The sequence below is a fragment of the Zeus faber genome (assembly GCF_960531495.2).
Source record: "Zeus faber genome assembly, chromosome: 2".
Taxonomy (NCBI): Eukaryota; Metazoa; Chordata; class Actinopteri; order Zeiformes; family Zeidae; genus Zeus; species Zeus faber.
This window is the reverse complement of record NC_137189.1, coordinates 36,673,074-36,692,019: the sequence shown is the minus strand read 5'-3', so window position 1 is coordinate 36,692,019 and position 18,946 is coordinate 36,673,074. Positions and strand designations below refer to the sequence as shown.

Here is an 18,946-nt window from a genome sequence, read left to right as displayed (position 1 = left end):
CTCCTCCCTACCTTCCGCTCAAACCTTCCTCCCCCCCGAACCGAATCTGACGCTGAGGTGAAAGAGCCGATAGCTGGCGGCCGTCCTTTGCCGTCTTTTGTCATCAGCGTCGTTGGCGGAGGTCGATGGGAAGATAAGGAAGAAATGTCGTGCAGCCAGTCGCTCGTCACAGCACGTGAAGCGACGCTGATCAAGACTTGTACCTCTCTGGAGGTCAAATCGTTAAAAGACATCATCATATTGGTTTTCAGTGATTTTTTTTTTTCAACCGGTATGCCTAGTTTGTTCAACAACAAAGCAGCTATTCACTTTCTATTCCAATCAGACCAGCCAATCAGAATCTATTATTCTAGTATTCCACAGAGCCGTATAATAAGGGAACGGTCATCTGGGTTGACAAATAACGCCAAAGATCGGAGGAAAAACGTTGTAGTTCAAACAAAAGAGATTGTCTCCCAAGTGGACGGCGTTTAGCTGGGGGGGGGGTTGGCTTGATTGTCCGCGCCACGCCCCCTTGTCGACCAAACTGACGTAAACTCTTGGACGATCGCTCTCCTCTGTGGACTCACCAGCCCCACGCTGCACCGAAATGATTCAAGCGATCATGATTTTGGCATTGTGAATTTTAAGGATCCGCGCTACGACATATTGCTCCCCTTCTCAGACCGTTTGAATGGTCTTTGCTGAAAGCGTGGAAACGGCTTCCACTGATATTGACCACTTGATATTTCTGATTGACGATTTCACCTTTTTGTGGTTTTCTTCAATATTCGTTGAGAAATAATACTTTTGCTTAAATTGAACATATTGCTAAATTGAACATCGTCATTAAAGTGTGATTTTGAGTAAAGGACCTTTTTTTTTTAAATTGTGCCTTCAACGATTTTAGTTGATTTAATGATTTTTCTCCAAGGAATGTGTAGTAGGAAAGTGACAAAATATACACAATCATGCCATAAATACATACTGTATACCTATGTGTGAACTAGGGATGCAACGGTACAGTGGGCCCACAGTTCGGTATGTATCATGGATTTGGGGCCACGGTTACGGTATCTTTATATTTTCGAAAAAAACAAAAGGTGGAAAAAAATGTTTATAATAGTAGTCTGCCATAAATAACTAGCTGCACTCTTTCCTAAGGCTATATAGGCGCCCGCCTAGACCGTCACCCCGGTGGGGGAGCGCAATCTGCGCACCTGTCTCCCTCTCCGCCTGAGCCGAAGAGGCACGTGCCGGCGACGGGCTGCCTGCGATCGGCACGCCAGAACAGCATAACGGGCTCACTCCCTGACTCTCTCTTAGGGACACGGCCATCCCAGGGGGCTATTTTGGACACGTTAATTGAGTGCACACTTCACATTTCTGCGTGCTTGTATCTCGTGTCTCTTTTGAAACGGCTGCATGGCCGCGCGCCAACACGTCCGGTGTGCTGCTACCATGGTACCGTATTTCCGCGGTCCACGTGTGTGTATTGAACCGTAGGGGGGCGAACCGAATGATTCCACAACATACTGCGTACCATCGCATCCCTCGTCTGAACATCATTAATACACGCATAAACTCACTCATACAATTCACATACATATATTCTGTATATACACACACAAACCGGATGATGAGCGTGACGAGAAATATAACGGTCGAAATGACTCGTTTGTATCGTCATTGTTAACGTTGAAATTCTCATTTTAGCGGGTCATTTTCTGGCTGAGAGAATTGGTGGGAAGCCCCGGCGTCCGGGGAACAATGGCCTAGGACGGCAGTAATTCCCTTTGGTGTTTCCAATTCAAGCGATATTTCATTCGCATATCTCTCGAGCCATTTCCAAGCAAAGGACGAGTGGACCGATATGAAAGAACTCCCGGTCTTCCCCCATTCCAAACCCTATTCCCATGATTGCGTGTCCTGCAGAGTTTCGTATATTTTATTGTGAAATAAGGGATGTTTGAATGTGAGTGTTTATGGTTTATTCTCGTACAAGGAGATTCAATCAATTTGTTGTGGTTCGTGTGCTGGTTGGTCAAGGTGGATTTTGTTGCGCGTTAAAATTTGTGCATTTGTATTAGATTGTATGAAATTCGGTCTCCATAAATAGCAAAAACCGGAACTACAAGGCAACATCCGAGTCCATCCTCCAACTTTTGAATTGAACTAACTGACTTTGCTATTGAAAATCAATGTTTTGTGAAATATCGCTGCCTTATTTCCCATTCAGGGTGGAGGGAGTGCTGCAAAGCAGGTGGGGCGTGGGGGATTTGCTGCTTAAATAGGCTGACCCGTACGGTACGGACGTGGAAGCATGTGGCGACGTCAGGCGTTGTCTGAGAAAACTAGCTCCGCGAGCTACGACTCATTTATGGTCAACTGACAACAACCGCCTCACTTAGTTCAGTATTTCTGACTTATTTGACTGACCTTGAATGAGCGTTACTTTTAAGGTTTAATTTCAACACAGATGTCTATTCTAAAGTATTACTAGGGTTTAACGACACATCTTAAATGGTCGTCCATTTTTGACGAAAGAAAAATAAACGTCAATACCTAAATACTTCCGTAACTCAAAATACCTTTTTAGACAATCATGGAAAAGCAGATATCAGATTATTTTTATATATTTTTTCTTTGGACTTGCTTGCAAGACAATTTCCCTTCTCGTTTGAAGGCATTGATGTGAATAAATAGAAGCATTTTGAGCGCCGCAATCATGTGATTGTATCCTTGGCAAAAATAAATAAAAATTGGGCCATTTATTGAACCTATGAGTTAATAATAATTTATTTTCTTCATTTTTGTTTCTCATCTCTTTTTATGTCTCCGCTTCTGTTGCCGTACCACCTGAATCCACACCCCCCCCCCACCCCCCAGGGATTAATAAAGTCTCCTTTCAAATTATTGATATTGCCCTGACAATTTCAATTGCCTGATCTAATATTGGGAGATCTGAGATTCAACCCCCAGAAGAGGAGACACACTTTTTAAAACTCATCTCATCTCTTCTAATGCCCCCCTACTTTCATACTGAAGACCAGATTCCAATTTACAGAGGGTTTTTTTCAAGTTATGCATTTATCACTGATAAATATTTATGCCCCCGACGCTGCATCAGTTTCGCCTTGAGAAATACGTCAGGTGGCGATCAGTTCCCTGAAGCCCGAGATTCGCTTCAGAAGCAAGGAGCATAATGATAATAATTTGGAATAACGGGGGCGTGGCCGACCACTGCGCCGAGGTCATGACTCAGTTTGTCATTGAAATACCTCACAGCCGAGGCCTCTTGTGAAATGCCGATTTGCGATCGAGATCTTTCAATCTCGTTTCCTGATTGCCTCGCCCCCAAGCTCGCATTTTTTTATTATTATTTTTTTTTTTTGTATTTTAGATTTTAGATTTAGATTAGCATCGGAGTTCCCCTCTGAAAAGGAAAATGTTCCATAAAGAGAGAAACGGTTATTTTATTTTCTCCACTGCGGTGGGTTATTAAAATAATAGACATTGTGTAATTTGCAAAAAATAAAAAATATGTAAAAGAAGAAATCCATCCCCCCCGTTAAAAAAATATGAGGCTGGATAAGGAAGGAAGCTATCTGTTCTGACAGAGCTCATACGCTCAGACGCAGAGCCCAGCTCATACGCCCAGATTTCTCTCCCTGTTGACACCCTTTGCCTTTAATAATAGACTCAGGCCACCAACAGTTCACCGACTCTGATTTACGTGGTAGAATACAGATGGAATATGGTCTTTGTTTAACCAAGCTTGGCAGAGAGGGTAAAAAGGAAATGTGTGAAATAAAATTCACGGAATTCAATTTGACGTTTTGCCACGAACATTACCACATACTATCACTTGTAACTTTACCCATCGTTTTGTTCTCTCTTCACTTCAAAAAACTGGTGTATAAATGATAGAAATCAGTATTCGTGTCTCTTTTTTTAAAAGAGCGTCCCCTAGTTCATTTGATCTCACAATGTTGTTAGATACACTCATTTACAAAGTGCCAATCAGATCAGTGATTAGACTCTTTTATTTGTTTTCCATGAGCTTTACCAGCTGTTTCTTGTTCGCCTCTTCAGAGCTGACTGAGGTCAGGACTTTATTTTCTCAGTTGGACGAGGAGATCCCTGAGATTCAAGAATCATGCTACTGACTTCTGCAGCTTGCTCCAGCTTGAGAAGTCGTGAAAACGTGTCTTCATACCGTTGGTGTTCTCCTCGAATCACCATATTGACCGTGACTTTGTCCCGTTTGACTTCAGGGTCATCCATCAGAATGGGGGAAAGATCAGCTGGAGGTTAAGGCCAGTTCTTTTCTGGCACTTTCAGGAACTCTGGGCCTTCAACCCAGGTTTTGCAACCGAGGAAGGCTTCGACGGTTCGTCCTCAATATGCAGCTGGATTCAGTCTGGTTTCTACGTGTCGCATCTCTGATCTTGCTCACTGTATTTGCTACAAATGTTTTGACTCTCTGACTTTGTTTTCTGATGTACTTGACAACAGAGGTGCTATCGGTCCAAAAGACAGTTTTCAATTGGGAGTTGCAGCTCCTTTGTGAAAATCTTCTCCATTCTCACAGCCATCACCACTGTAGTAAGACACACATTGATAGTCATCTGTTTTAACAGTGCAACCAGGGCTCTTCCAAAGACGAGAGCAAGGTTGACTTTATTCTCCTCATTGGCAAGTCACAGGTAGGTTGCGGTCCACGTACCCTTTCTTCGCAGCATCACAGAAGTGATGCTGCGAAGAAAGCATCCGTCTTTTCATGTCCAAAGTGTTTCAAGAAAAGAGCAGTCATGAAGGGTTGCCTTGTCCTCAAATATAATTTCTTTCCAGCCAAGGGCCTTCTCAACAAATGCTGTTGTGACCAGGAAGTAATTTCCAAAGTTTTTCTTCATTTTTGCTTCTCTGTAGCCCCTCTGAGGGTCCATGAACATGCAGCTCCTGACCAGCTCCACAACAAGTCTTGAGGTTGACCAGTAGTGAAGTGTTCCAAAAATAACAATCTGTCATGGCTGTTTTGTGTTCAATAGCGTGCTCAAAGCTTCTATTGAAGCCCAAGTACCGAAGCGGATCACCAGAGAAAGTACGAATGTCTCTCGGTGGGAGCAACGAAAGCCTTTGCTCTACGATAAACATTTCAGTGACATTATTTGGTCTCTGCATGACTGTGGACAGGTCTATTTTGTAAGCGCCAGTTGGGGTTTAACTGGTTCTTGTTAGGCTAGTTGATTTCTTGAGCTGCGGTGGAAACGTATGTGCTTAGCTGCAGGTTCAGTATGGGCACTGTTTTTCAGATGCTTGAGGTGGTGATGACATTTTGACTTTCAAACATCCACTTCTGACTCCTCCTCACTAGGGTCGGGTACCCAACGGTACATTTATTCGGTACTTTACTCTCCCTGTAATAACAAAACTTCTCAATTTCAACGTTGTTATTTATTTAGGACATTATTTATTTAGAACATTTTACACACCACACAATAAAAAAACCTATCCCTACCTCCCTCTCCCCTCCCAAACCCGCCCCTACAACCTCCAACCTGTCACAGCTTGTCACCACCAGGGCGTAGAATGAGAATGCTGTTGTGTGTGTCTCAGAGGAAGCGCGTGTGATATCCTTCCCAGGATCGAGGAGTTGTAGCAGCGAGGTTAGTTTAGTGGGGTTGGGAAATTGGGGGAAAAATCTGATATTTTTTTGCCAAGTTGGCCAGCATTAGCATCTGGTCCCTCTTCTGCCACCACCACAGGACAGGATCCACTGAGCTCAGTTGAGACTGGGGCAGGGTGATCTGTCAATGACAGCGAGAGTGTAAACAAGACGACTTACAAGCTGATGATAACGCTAGTAAGAATGCTAAGCTAAAGCTAAATGACAGTGAAAAAGGCCCAGTTATCTCCCACTCGTATCCCCACTCAGTATATTACCTTTTTACTCTTATTTTATTGTATTTACTAACTGCATAACGTTTTCGGAATCAGTTAGTTCAGTTAGATTGTAATTAGTTCGCTATTGTATCAGTTAGTATTTAATGTGCATTATCTCTGGGTGCGTTGCAATGACATTTCACTGCATATATGTATGTGATAAATAAACATCTTTAATCTTGAATCAACAACTTATCCAACTAGCTAATTAATTACCTGAACATGTCGAATTTGTTGACGACCCACTTAAAGTTTCGTCGTCCATGGAGGATTGAACCTTTTCGGCGCCGGCTGCTGGCGTGGTGCTAACTTTAGCTGCGGCTGAAGTTCACTCTTCAGCTTTTAGAAACATTCTGTGTTTGACCAGGTGTTTCCTCAGTTAAGCATGTTGCCATGGCCAACTTTGCATTTCGCATCACAAATATTGAGTGTTGAGTGTTGCCTGCGTCGAGTTTTGAAAAGCTTTACCACACTTGGTAAAGCGTTGGGCTCGCCATTGCCCTGACTGTTAAACCAGCTGCAGGAGTGAGGTAATCTCGCTGTCATTGTAGTCTCGCTCCTGTAGTCTCGCTCCCTGGTTGTCTTGATGCGTACCCATTCATAGCGTCACGTGTTGATGTGAGTTGTGAGGGGATGTAGTGGCTTTAATCTTGGCGCTAGCAGCAGCAAGTTGAGTTTCAAAGATCAATTTTTTTGCTTTTAGAATTTTCAATACAGCTTCTTCTTTTACCAAAGCAGGTTTTTGGGCAATGGCAGCATAGCATGCCATTAGAGCAGCATGATCAGATTCAGCCCTTACTCTAGCTGATGAGCTTTGACTTCTGCTACCACATGAAATAGCAGATACGTCGTCCTTTTCCAATCTACTTTCAACAACAGCCTATATAGACTTTTCAATGGGGGTGAGCCTCAACCAATTCTTAATTTTGTCCTGAAATTCTTGCACGGAGAGGAGTTTGGGCTCATACCAGTTTATGTGGTTATGAGAAGCTTCATCCTCAGACAATATGTCCTGCACTACATTGTGTCCTCCAATAAACTATGTTATAGTTTGAATAAGAGATCTCCAATATTTTTGAACCGTTTCGACATTTTCATAATCCAACACAAATGGTGTAATGAGATTCTTTCTTCTTGTGAACTATGCCAGTTTAATTTGGCGTGCTCTTTTTCGAGCCTTCATTTTCTCTTCCATATTTTCGGAGCTGTGTTCCTTTTCATGAGTTTGAGTGGCTTGCTCTCTCTGGCATTTGTTTTTTCAGCTTTTTTGTGGTAAAGGCCGTCCGTTGTTATAATGGTACTCGTGAGGCATCAGCTTTACTGTTGCATTGATTCAGATATACATTTTAAGTTGTTCATTGAGGATGGCTGGCATTCCAATAGTGATACAACAATCCGATCATCTAACATATATTCTCACTGCGTTCAACTCAGTTAGTTTCAGATCATCTTCTATGAAGTGCATAAGTATCGCACAGCATGTTTCTTGGCAAAGTGCGTATTTACAATTCAGCCGACAGATTTATTTGAAACGTGCTGTCAGCATGTTTGGCATACAACACAGAGTATTTGTATGCCACTGAATCTACGACGAAGTTCAACTTCTCAACCTGCAATGCCACTCTTTATTGTGGGATGACAAGAACACAGCTTTTTTGTTACACAGAACCGCCACCAATCTCTCTCTTTGAGAACGAGCTCACTATGTTTCGTCTTTAAACAACTAATCATCATTACTACTCCAAGAGGGGGAGAATCACCACTGGTGAGACGAATAAACATAGAAACAAACCTGGAAAACATGAACAAAGAAACCTGAGATGACAACATGGATCGACAAAACAGAGTTATTTAGCTCGTAGGGAGCGATGTAGGGAGCAATCCAATACTCTGATCCCACTTGTGATTCCCTCGCTCCCGGACCGGTCACACCCGCCGATGTCCCATCCGCATTACTGCATGCCAGGCAACACTCACATCTCCCTACTGACCCTGAGTGCACTTCCCCAGGCTCTCTCATCAACGCGTCAAATCCTGGCCAATCTGTGCACAAAATCAGGGAGTGGAACAGGCGCAAACTAACCGCAGCGTTCACTGTATGCTTTTTTCCCCATTGGGAGGCGCTGCACGCAGTGGATTTCCGGACATTCTCCTCTAGAGCACCGGGACAGGCTGCCAACTTGGCGAAGCCCGCATGGATCCTGGGGCCAGACGCAGGCCTGGTTCTTCGGTCGGCTCCTGGTTGGCAGTGGCGAGCCAGCTGTCGGTCGCAACGTTCTCTGGCACCTCCTAACCATGGTGCTCCTGCCTCCCGGAGACAGCGGTGGTGCAGTGGCAGCACCTCCGGGCACTGGGCCCCTGCAGGGCGGGAAATTGGTCCAGTCCTCCCGGGAGACTGAGGAGAGGGAACCCTGCGCCAGGGGCCGGTCCTCCTGTGAGCTCACGCTGGTGAGGGCGCACTCCAACTGGCAGCGGAGGAAGTCCCGCTCATTCTCAAGGTCTGCAGGGCGCTTCTGCAGCAACCGGAATGGCCCTGGGGCGCCTTTCATTCGGCGTCCCTCCCCACTCCACTTACGGGTTGAAGGAGGGAGCTAGAGTCTTTCTGACACTGGGGTGCCGACATGGCAAGAGTTTTTCATGAAATACTGGAACAAAAATGCTCACTGACCAAAAGGCTAGAAATAATAATGACAATCAGTCTGGACGCTTTAGGAATGACTTCTCCTTAGCTCCTGGTCGCCTGACGAGCCCCATGCGCAGATTCCCTTCTACAAGACAGACAAACATTAACTCCGGATGGGACCAATCAGGGCGCTGATTCGACTGTGCAGCTGCAGGAAGAAAGCCCTTCTGCCACCTGCAGCCGCGGCTTAACTAAGCCCCTTGGTTCGCTAGAAGCTAAAAGCTAAACACCGTATCCACATTTTGAATACACTCCCTACATTGCGCCATGGTTGACGGGAGGTAATGACTCTGCTTTATCATATAAAATATTTACATCCTAAATAATGACTCCTACTTTATTTTTTCTTTGTGATGGATTCCCCAGACAGAGAATGGGACGAGTCGAAGCCAGATAATCAAAGCACCTTTGCAGCTCCCTGCGCCTCATCTCTGGATAGGAAAAAAACAAGAAACACTCACACAGTTCATTGTTTTGTAGAGAATAATCATGAATAATGGAGCTGCCGCTGCAGCATCAGTGCCTTGTCTTGTAGTCCTGTAAAAGTGTATTCCACCCGGAAGAGAAAGATGTAGCTAGGGCAAAAAATGGGACGAAGCTTCACTTCCCAGAAAAAAATAAATGGGGTGGGAACACCGGCAGGTGGAGTTGTTACAAAACCAAGGCATTGCTGTCGACAACTGTCCTTGGTGCACCTCATGTCGGTTACGCACATTTTATTAGTATTTTTATAGGTTATTGTGCGTAATCACTGGGTATCATGACATTTCACTGGATATACAATATGTGTGACCGTATATATGTGACAAATAACCTCTTGAATCATACCTTTTATCCTCACGATAATTATGTGGAGCTTGCAGAGCTAGTTCTGTCAGACAACTTGACGGCGCCACATGCTGCCCTGCCCCTATGGGCCGGCCAATTTAAACAGCAAATCCCTTTTACTCTGCCTGCTTTTCAAACTGTTTGCTGTCTGCTTTGTTGCGGCACTTCCTCCACCTCCCCTGCATCCACCTATTGGGCTCTACTCTTCTATCGAATAGGAGGATTCCAGCTCATCACTCCTATATTTCTAGCTCACTAAGTATATCTATGTCTGCTTTACACCTCGCCCGCAGTGTTGAGCAGTAATGCCCAGACACCTAAACACAAACGATGCAAAAAATTATATTTATAAATAATTGTAAAAAAATATATTGTTATTGTCTTGTTTTTTAACTTTACTGGAGTCAGTTTAACCTTGTGTTTCTTCACTTTAACTTGTGCAAAGTGGAAATCTGAGAGATTATTTCCCATATTTTTGGTTATTTTGTATTGCTTTTCTTTGTATAATGTTTGCTTGTTTCAGTGAAAACTTTTTAAAAATATATAATTTCTTATTAACTTTATTGGAGGCAGTTCCCCTGGTTGTTTCACACAATTTGCATATTCTCTTTTTCACTCTATCGGAGTGACTTTCAGTTGGTAGCTTCATTAGTTTACCTTGTTTAAAGTGGTAATCTGTAAGATTATTTATAAAAAAAATTAAAAAAATCTATTTTTTTTGTCTTGGCAGGAGAAGAAAAGTTTCAAGGTTTCAGTTTTAAACTGGACATGTGCTCCTCTATATACATTTCCATTGTTCCTGGCAAGAATGAGTGAAAGGCAGCTGCGGTAAATTTGATAAAGCAGCGTAAGGGGACTTTTTTTTTTATTATTTCAACAATTAGAGCCACGGCGGTGGAGGTGAAACAACACAGCGATTTGCATATTAAAGGGAGAACTTATGCGACAAAGATAAGCTCTTTTTGTACTTTTTCGAACCAAGGTGACCACTTTGATGCTTTTTTTCACTCTTCATAGCTTCTAGCCACACTCTCTCACTCCCTCTCTTTTTTCTCAACCCCGTGGCAACAGGAGTACCAGATCGACATCATCTTCGCCCAGACGTGGGTGGACACGCGCCTGAGGTACAACAGCAGCAGCATGAAGATCCTGACCCTCAACAGGTGCTGAACAGGTTTTTGGATGGAAAAAAATAAAATAAAATAAAATTGTTAAATGATTAAAAAAATAAAAAAAAATAAAAAAAAGTATGAATTCATTTATGCTGAAAATGCCTAAAAAGTAGGGAGTTGAAACAGAAACTGGAGTTGATGTGACTTATGGTGTTGTTCCATTACATGGTAGGGCTCAACTCCAGTCGACTCAATTCTTGATCTACTTCATTTTCCACTGCAGATAGTAACCATAGCGACGCCACATCAAACTGTCGTGGCGTCATCTTCAACGGGGCACACACAGGAACAACGGAGGATATCAAGGGGACGGTGTTTTTGATCGTTTGTTTTTTTTTTTTTTGTGGTTTTGTGGGTTGCCATTTAATCGAGTAGTCCAGTGCATAAAAAAATTGCAGCCGCTATTCGCTTCGCTATTTACAAATTGCGGGTTTGTGCAGGATGTCCAGTGTGGTGTCATGATGAGGCAATTGGTCAGAGTGAAGATTCTCTCTGACCAATACGTGCATCTGCAGTGTTTTCACGGTGCCTCAGCTCGCTTGGAACCTTGATGGGGGTGATACCAAAAGAGTAACAGTTACCAGGTACTTAACGTAACTCTTGCCTGAAGAAAAAGCAAAAAAAGTCAAGTCAAGTTGAGATGGTACCATGAGTGGAAAAGCACCATGAGATACAGTATGGTCCAAAGTAGAGGGGTATAAGATAAACAAGGTATATACTGTGTATATATATAAGTTATATGAATTAATTCGCATTAAAGCAGCACTATGTAACATTTGGGATTTGGTACCCCTGCGAGTGCAATGGCACTTTTACACTACTGTGATAAAACTTGAACCTTATCGGTCACGTTTTCCATCACAGTCTATGTTAGTTTACAGCGCCCCTTGCACAGACCTTGGTTCTTCCCTGAATGAGCAATGGCTCAGTGCACGGCTCTGGGGGGTGGAACGGGGGAACGGGAACGGTGCCCCCTGATACGGTGTAGGTACCAGAAGGGCTCCGCCTGGCACACCGACTGGGAACCCCACTGGCCCGTCTAATCCGTGCCCTCGGGGGGGTGGAGCGGCTACTTTTTGTATGAGCATTATCACCGGACATTTTGAGCAAGTTTATGAGTTATTGTTGTGTTTTTTTTTAAATATACATTTTACCAGGCCAAAAACGACGATTACCGGAGCATAACGACAAGGAAGTGACGCAATGCCACAAAGCGTGACTCACTCTTCCCACGGTTTTGTACCCAAACACCAAAGTTACATAGTGCAAGAACAGGCGCTCGGCAGGGTGGGTGGCATTGAAAGAGGTGCCAGGTGCCATCACATGGCACAGGTTCTCCACATTACAAGTCAGTGTGCCATCAAAATGATTTTGAAGTTGTTATTTTAAGGTAAAAAAAAGTTACTTAGTGTTGCTTTAAGTGTAATTTTCCCATTTTTAGTATCAACCCATATGACTCGAATTTCAAATTTTTATTTCAATTTTTCATTTATATTCTGTCAAAATTTGGATTTTGTTCAATTATTTTCTATATATCCAAAATGTTTCCATACCTACCCCCGAAATTTCCCTCATCGTGACATTTCATGTGCCCCCCAGCGTCTGGTTCTATTTGAATTTGAGGATCGTTAATCCTCGTTTAGCTCACATTTTTTGCCCGTTTTACACTTTAATTGGTTCCAAATAAATTCAATTTGATGTTTATGATTTCACCAATGGTACAAGTGCTACCCTGCCACTGGTTAAAAAAAAAAAAAAAAAGGATGAAAATGAATGAACGTTCTCTAAATTAAAATGTTTGTTTTTTTTCTTCCTTATTATTGCGCCTTTTCTCATGCCCCGCTAATGCTAATGCTACCGAAAGGTACCAGGCAAAAGCCGCTAATTTCATGAATTCAAGTGTATTTTGGCGAACCATCTGATCCATCACTCCAAAATTTGTTTTCAAAACACAGATATCATTTTTGGAAAGCAGAACTTGATTTTATAATGGCCTGAGGTAATTATTGTAATTAATGATGCAAATTGAAAAACACACGCGGCGCGTTCTCTTGTCACCTAAGTGAAATTAGCTGTACTCATCTCACACTTGAATCTCTCTCTCTCTCTCATCCTCCAAAACAGCAACATGGTGGGTCTGATCTGGCTCCCCGACACAATTTTCCGCAATTCCAAAAACGCCGACTCCCACTGGATCACCACGCCCAACCAGCTGCTCCGAATCTGGAACAACGGGAAGATCCTCTACACACTGAGGTGAAACCAGGCATTAGCCCTTCCGTGACCGATATGCATATTAGCATACATAACATTATCTAATCAACTGCTTTTGTTATATCATCGAGCACAGAGGGAGTTCATAGGGATTATATAGAAATTCTGTATGCCAAACCTATTCAACAACATTTTTAAATGCTAAATAGGGTTGGGTGCCGTTCACATTTGAACCGAAACCGGTACCCAATGGTACCTTTTTTGGTACTTTACTCTCCCTGCAATAACAAAAATGTTGCTTCAGTTGTAAAACAAAAAAAAACAACCCAGTCCAAACTTCTACATTTCAACATTGTTATTTATCTAGAACATTTTACACACCACACACACACACACACAAAAAAAACCTACCTCCCTGTCCCGTCCCAAACCCGTCCATACAACCTCCAACCTGTCACAGTTTGTCACCACCAGGGCATAGCATGAGAATGCTGTTGTGTGGGTTTTTGGATGTGATATCCTTCCCAGGATCTAGGAGTTGTAGCAGGGAGGTTAGTTTAGTGGAGTAGGGAAAATGGGGGAACGATTCTGATGTTTTTTTTAGCCAGCATTAGCATCTGGTCCCTCTTCTGCCACCACCATAGGATAGGATCCACTGAGCTCAGGGCTGCCAGGACTGAAGGGCCGGTTGAGACTGGGACAGGGTGACCCGTCAATGAAAGCAAGAGTGTAAACAAGACGACTAACAAGCTGATGATAATGATAACGCTAGTAAAAATGCTAAGCTAAAGCTAAATGCTCATGGTAAGCTAACAGCAGCCAAGAAATGGAAAAAAGCCCAGTTATCTCCCACAGCCACTTATTCAACTAGCTAATTAATTATCTGAAAATGTCAATGAAGTTGTTGACGCCTCACTTGAAGTTTTGTCCCAACCCTAATTCTAAACGACATAAATCAAATACATACACTCTCAATGGTGCTGGTCCTTGGAAAATGGACACTCGGACCACTGCATTGTTCCTACTTTTATAAATGAATAACGTCACTTAAACTTACGATAAAATAAGGAACACGTCATTTTATGTTTAAGGGACTGATGGCAAGATTATTGACGTAATTTTTTCAAGAGGTTATTTATAAAGTAAACCAACTACAGCATTTTAATAAGAAATAAGTGGACATGACAACATCTATCTATATAATGTATCTTGAATTTGGAAAAGGAGAGAGGTTTGAATTGTTTGGCGTACACATACAGCCAGTGGATTTTGAGCCGACACGCCCACAAATGCCAGGGTACTGACGCCGCAAAGCAGCTGTTTACACAAATCAGCAGTAAAAGGTAATCAGCACCCAGCTGCGCATTGTTTGAATTAAGAAAGAACAACACACTTCTTAATTTCTATTAAATCAACCACATACGATGAAATCTAGCTTAAATTTAACTTCTGTGCGAAAAATAGCAACTAATTAAAAATAAACAATGTGGCCTATTAATTAATCTTAACAATCTTAAGAAATACATTTGTTGGAGCATGGACTGTGCCTCAACCTTAATTTTTCACCACTGCTTTCTGCACACTCTGAAAGTATTTGTAATATTACCTCAAATAACGTCGGTATTTTGATCACGGCTCTGAATTGGGAGCTCCAGTGCGTGTCCATGGGTTACTCAAGTTCCAAGCACGGGCTTTCTGGATGGAGCTCTTTTCGTGCTTCCACAAACCTTGTGTGTTCATGACGGCTGCTGCCCGTCATGAAATGTGTAAATTGTTCAGTGTATCAAAGAATGTGCTAACGTGCCGGGACAGCCTCGATGCTGCACACAGAACCAAATTCAGTCTGTGAGAATTACAGTCGACAAATACAGCTTGAGGAAAAGTTTGCTTGAGAATCCTTTGCACACCTCCCTTGTTCCCTGACATAACGGAGGCCCCGTCGAAACTGAAGCCAACGCACAGAGATGGGTCAATTTGGAGTGGTTCAATCACCTGTAATATCATCTCTGAAATGCCACTTGCGCTCATGTCACCTGTATCCATGAACCCGATCGCCTGTTCTTTTATTTTCCCTGTGTGAACATATCTCACACCAACAGCTACAAATTCACGCTTTGACTCATCCTTATATTTGTCTGCCATAACAATAGGTGCCTGGTGTTTCACAGACTCCCGCTTTGATCTTGCCCCACAGCAAGGAGGCTGCTGACTCCAGCAGCTTATTTTGAATATCTGGGATCATCAGAGTTCCGTTTCTGGGCAGTACTGTTCTGTGCCAAGCAGAATGACCTCCTATGTCGACACAGGGAAAATGCCAATGCTCTCAATAAAGGAAACTTGATAGAACTCATCGAGTTCATGTGCAAATACCATCCACAGATCCAACATTGTCGAGAGCAACATTATCCAAAACAACTTTGAGATGGTCCGGATTCCTCTCAATAAATGATAGTCCATGGCATCACAGTTCATTTGATTTAACATATTTACCTGTCCTCAATTGGGCTGTTCCTGCCACCTTGAAACTTGTCCAGTGAAACCCGTCTGGTGTTCTTTTGCATGGTGCTTCCAGTCCACAAACACCTCTCTCGCAAATGGGACATTAGCTCCACTGGGGAAATGTCTGAACATTTTACCGAAAAGCGCATCCTTATTAACACTGTATCCCAACTGAGAAAAATGTCCATACCACTTTGATGAGAATCTCCTAGATTTTCCATTTTTGATAGTGCAGGGAACTACCTTCAAATTTGGCTGTGAAGGTGGTTCATCAATTTCAGATAAATGGGCGGATGAACCCACATCAAGCTGACCGCGAGAGAGCACTGGCGCCAGGGAGCAAGGGACCAGGCTCCTCTTCCTATTCTTGTGGGCTAATGAGTCTGAAGAACTGGGCTGGGTGGCCTCGATCGATGGAGGAAGTGGCATGTCTTTTTCTTCTTCCTCACTTTTTTTAAAACAGCACATTAAAGAACTTTGTTTAGCCATTGTGGCAGTAAGCTTTCAATGGCTGGAACGGCAGCTCAGAGAGTCTGCCTGTCGGAAGTACTGCGGATTTGCGGAAGTACCTAACCAGAGCAACCTTTTACATTCTGGAGAGTTCCTACAACTACCTACCTAACTTGTTTAAACAGTTCAGTTTAAATCAGGAGACTAATTAAACATATACAACAAATCAACAATAAATCAAATATAACCAATAAAGTTTATATTTATTTATTTTCTTACATACATTTTTATATTTTTTGCAACCAAATGTAGTTTGATCAAACTTGGCTGGGTGGGTCAGTGAGAAATGTGGTTAGGCCAGAGCCACCCAGGCCCATTGCTGCCTACACCACTGATTTGGACAGAAACAATTTCATTTCAGAATCTAAGGATTTTACCAAAATATCACGTGTGACTATTAGTAAGAACTGTTAAAATAATTCAGCATTTCATGCAAACAGTTACTGTCGGCCCAACCAGTCAAAAAACTGTTCTAAAAGCTAAAGGACTTTTAGCGCAAATGTGCCTTTTTTGAACATTGTAAATAGATTTCGTAGGTACATCTCAAAACAATCGCAATCTGTGGCGTCGAGCGAAAACAAAAACATACCTAAAATTGTAGAGAATTGTACAGATAAAAAAGATACACATTACATACATTACCAAACGAAATTTGGCAAATATGAATATGAACAATTGTAACGACAACTGTTTGGCCTCTTGCCTTAGAATGGCTCGAATGCATAATCTTATTGGTATGTTCAGCGAAAAACTTAAAAATCATGTTTGGGGACGTCAGAGACCATATATTTACTTGGTGAAAAGGAGCATAATAGGTCAACTTTAAGAAGTCTGAATTAATGTGGCTCCATGTCAAATTAGTCAGTAATTGAAGTAACATTATATCTGCAGATGTTTCTATGAAAAAAAATGTTCATAGAAACATCTGCAGTAATAATGTAACTGCAGGTTAGATCATTTAATGATCATTTAATAACCTAACCCGCATCAATGTACGATGCAATGGTGAAGTTACCAGAATACCATTTAAATGTATTAACTTTTATTTGGCCACGCTGCCATCCATTGGCCAACGGATATAAATAGCTATAATCACCAGGACTGCAGTGTTCATTGTGTATTGTAAAATTAGAACAAAGGTGATAAATATGCCATTTATTAGTGGTGTTAAAAATTGTTTTAATAGTTAATAATTGGAAATCAACTTAACCGTTAATTAGTCACAACGTCCCTGATAGAATGGTTTTGAAAGATGATGGATGAATCATAGTTAGTTTAAAATCATTTATTGGTTTGAGCACTGTGATGTGTAAAGTTATGTGACTTTTGCGCGTAAAGAAATTTAATTCAGGAGTCAAAGAATCAGCAGCCAGTTAAAATAGGAGATGCAAAAAATCCTCTGCCTCCTCTGACTAGTGCCCAACTCTGCCACACTCCGGCCCTCACCCTCTGAGCTTAGTAAGTCTTTTAATTTTATTCTAAGTTTATATAAGTAATTTCCTCAAGTTTGTTTTTGCTAAAGTTTGCACGCAATTACATTTCTACTGAATGAGTCTGGTTCAGTTGCCCAACTGAAGTAAAGTGTTTTCTTATTTTCTTTTTTTTTTTTTTTTTTGTCACTAAACCTTGCAGTTTCTGTTCGAAGTTCCCTTTTTTGTTTGCTTTCCACCTACCCGAAAAAGCCTTACTGAATAAAGTTAGTGTAGCTAGATTAATTCAATTTGACATTCAACCACAACTTCAGGAGAACCCAGAAGCCATCACCAGGTAGCCATCTCAGAACTGAAGCAGCCGCTTCCCGGACCAACCTCCCCATGAAAGTGAACCCTTAGCACCATGCAGCAGGTCGCATTCTGAACCTCATCATCTTAGGTAACCATCCTGTCTTGCCTGGGAAGTAACCGACAGCTGGACTCGCACATGGCGTAGCTGAAACCACCAGTAATTCAGCGAGCGGCAACAGAGGAAATGCTCTGCCTCTTTCTTGGCGAGCAGTAAGACATAGGCTTCCAACCTGCTCCATGATTAGAGTTGATATCTGATTGAATTAATTTCCCTTTAAGAGTAGTTAACCTTTAGCGTGCGTCTCGCTTTTATCATTTTGACAAAAGAGTCACATAACTTCCCTCCTCACGATTCTCCCAGAGTTAAAGTTTGAAACCATTTTAAAATCATGGGGTTCTTTATCATTTATTTTACTATTAAAGAAGCTTGTCTGTTTGTGTTCTTTAAAAAATTAAGACAGTGATGTATTGTGAAAGAACTGTGATCCTTATGACACTGATAAATTATAGTTAAACTGGTTTATTTACTGTTCTTCCATTCTGGAAGTGGTGCCCTATTTATAAAAGTAATTTAACATGATCATTAAATACGCCAATCAGCCATAACATCAAAACCACTGACAGGTGAAATGAAAAACATTGATGTATTCTCTATATTTCGCTATTTTTGCTTTTATTTTATTTTCATTTGTTCAGACTGCTAAACTATGTGTGACCTGCTGCAGCAAAACCCGCTATCTTGTGCATTTCTAAAATCGTCAGGAGCAGCCAAATAAGTTGAAAAATTAGATTTTTCCACATTTGTGTTCCTTTGATGTTTTGTTTTTAACTCTCAACATATTTTCAAAACCAAGTTTGATTTATTAATAGTAGAAAAAAGGTAAACCGTGGAGTTAAATATTCCCGTTGGATTATATTGGGAAACACAGTTCACTTACCGAGACATTGAACAGTGCTGAACAACGCCAATCGATTGTTTACTTAAAAGTGACTGTCCAGGTGAAGATCATTCCTCCATATTCCATGTGATGTGAAGTCACAATGGGAAACCGTTTTTATAGAGTTCAACCTTTAAATCGTACTACTTTTACACACATACAGAGACATTATTGTGTAGGGCATATACCAACGAAGAAGTAAAGATGACGTCACTTCCATAAACAAGACGAGGATCCTTCGGTTTTGCTTGTCTGTGAAAACTTTTATCTCCATGTTGCTATGGATTACGAGAAGCGGGTGGTGGAAGCTCTAAATCATATCCGGACCTTAATCTGAGCAGTGCGATAGATCCAAGTCAGTGTAAGCAGCGTGTACTGGACATTTTCCTGATG

The 18,946-nt window shown here is 42.0% G+C and overlaps 1 protein-coding gene across 1 annotated transcript in view; it reads left to right on the top strand.

Moving 5' to 3' along the window:
• LOC307247988 (gamma-aminobutyric acid receptor subunit gamma-3-like) overlaps nucleotides 1–18,946 on the top strand; it is a gene marked incomplete at its 3' end in the record, with an annotated part of 124,861 nt that overhangs the window by 66,261 nt on the left and 39,654 nt on the right. The window contains exons 3-4 of the mRNA XM_080024169.1: nucleotides 10,508–10,599; nucleotides 12,733–12,864. Of these exons, the coding sequence (XP_079880295.1) occupies nucleotides 10,508–10,599; nucleotides 12,733–12,864 (224 nt within the window). The remainder of the gene's footprint in view (nucleotides 1–10,507; nucleotides 10,600–12,732; nucleotides 12,865–18,946) is intronic.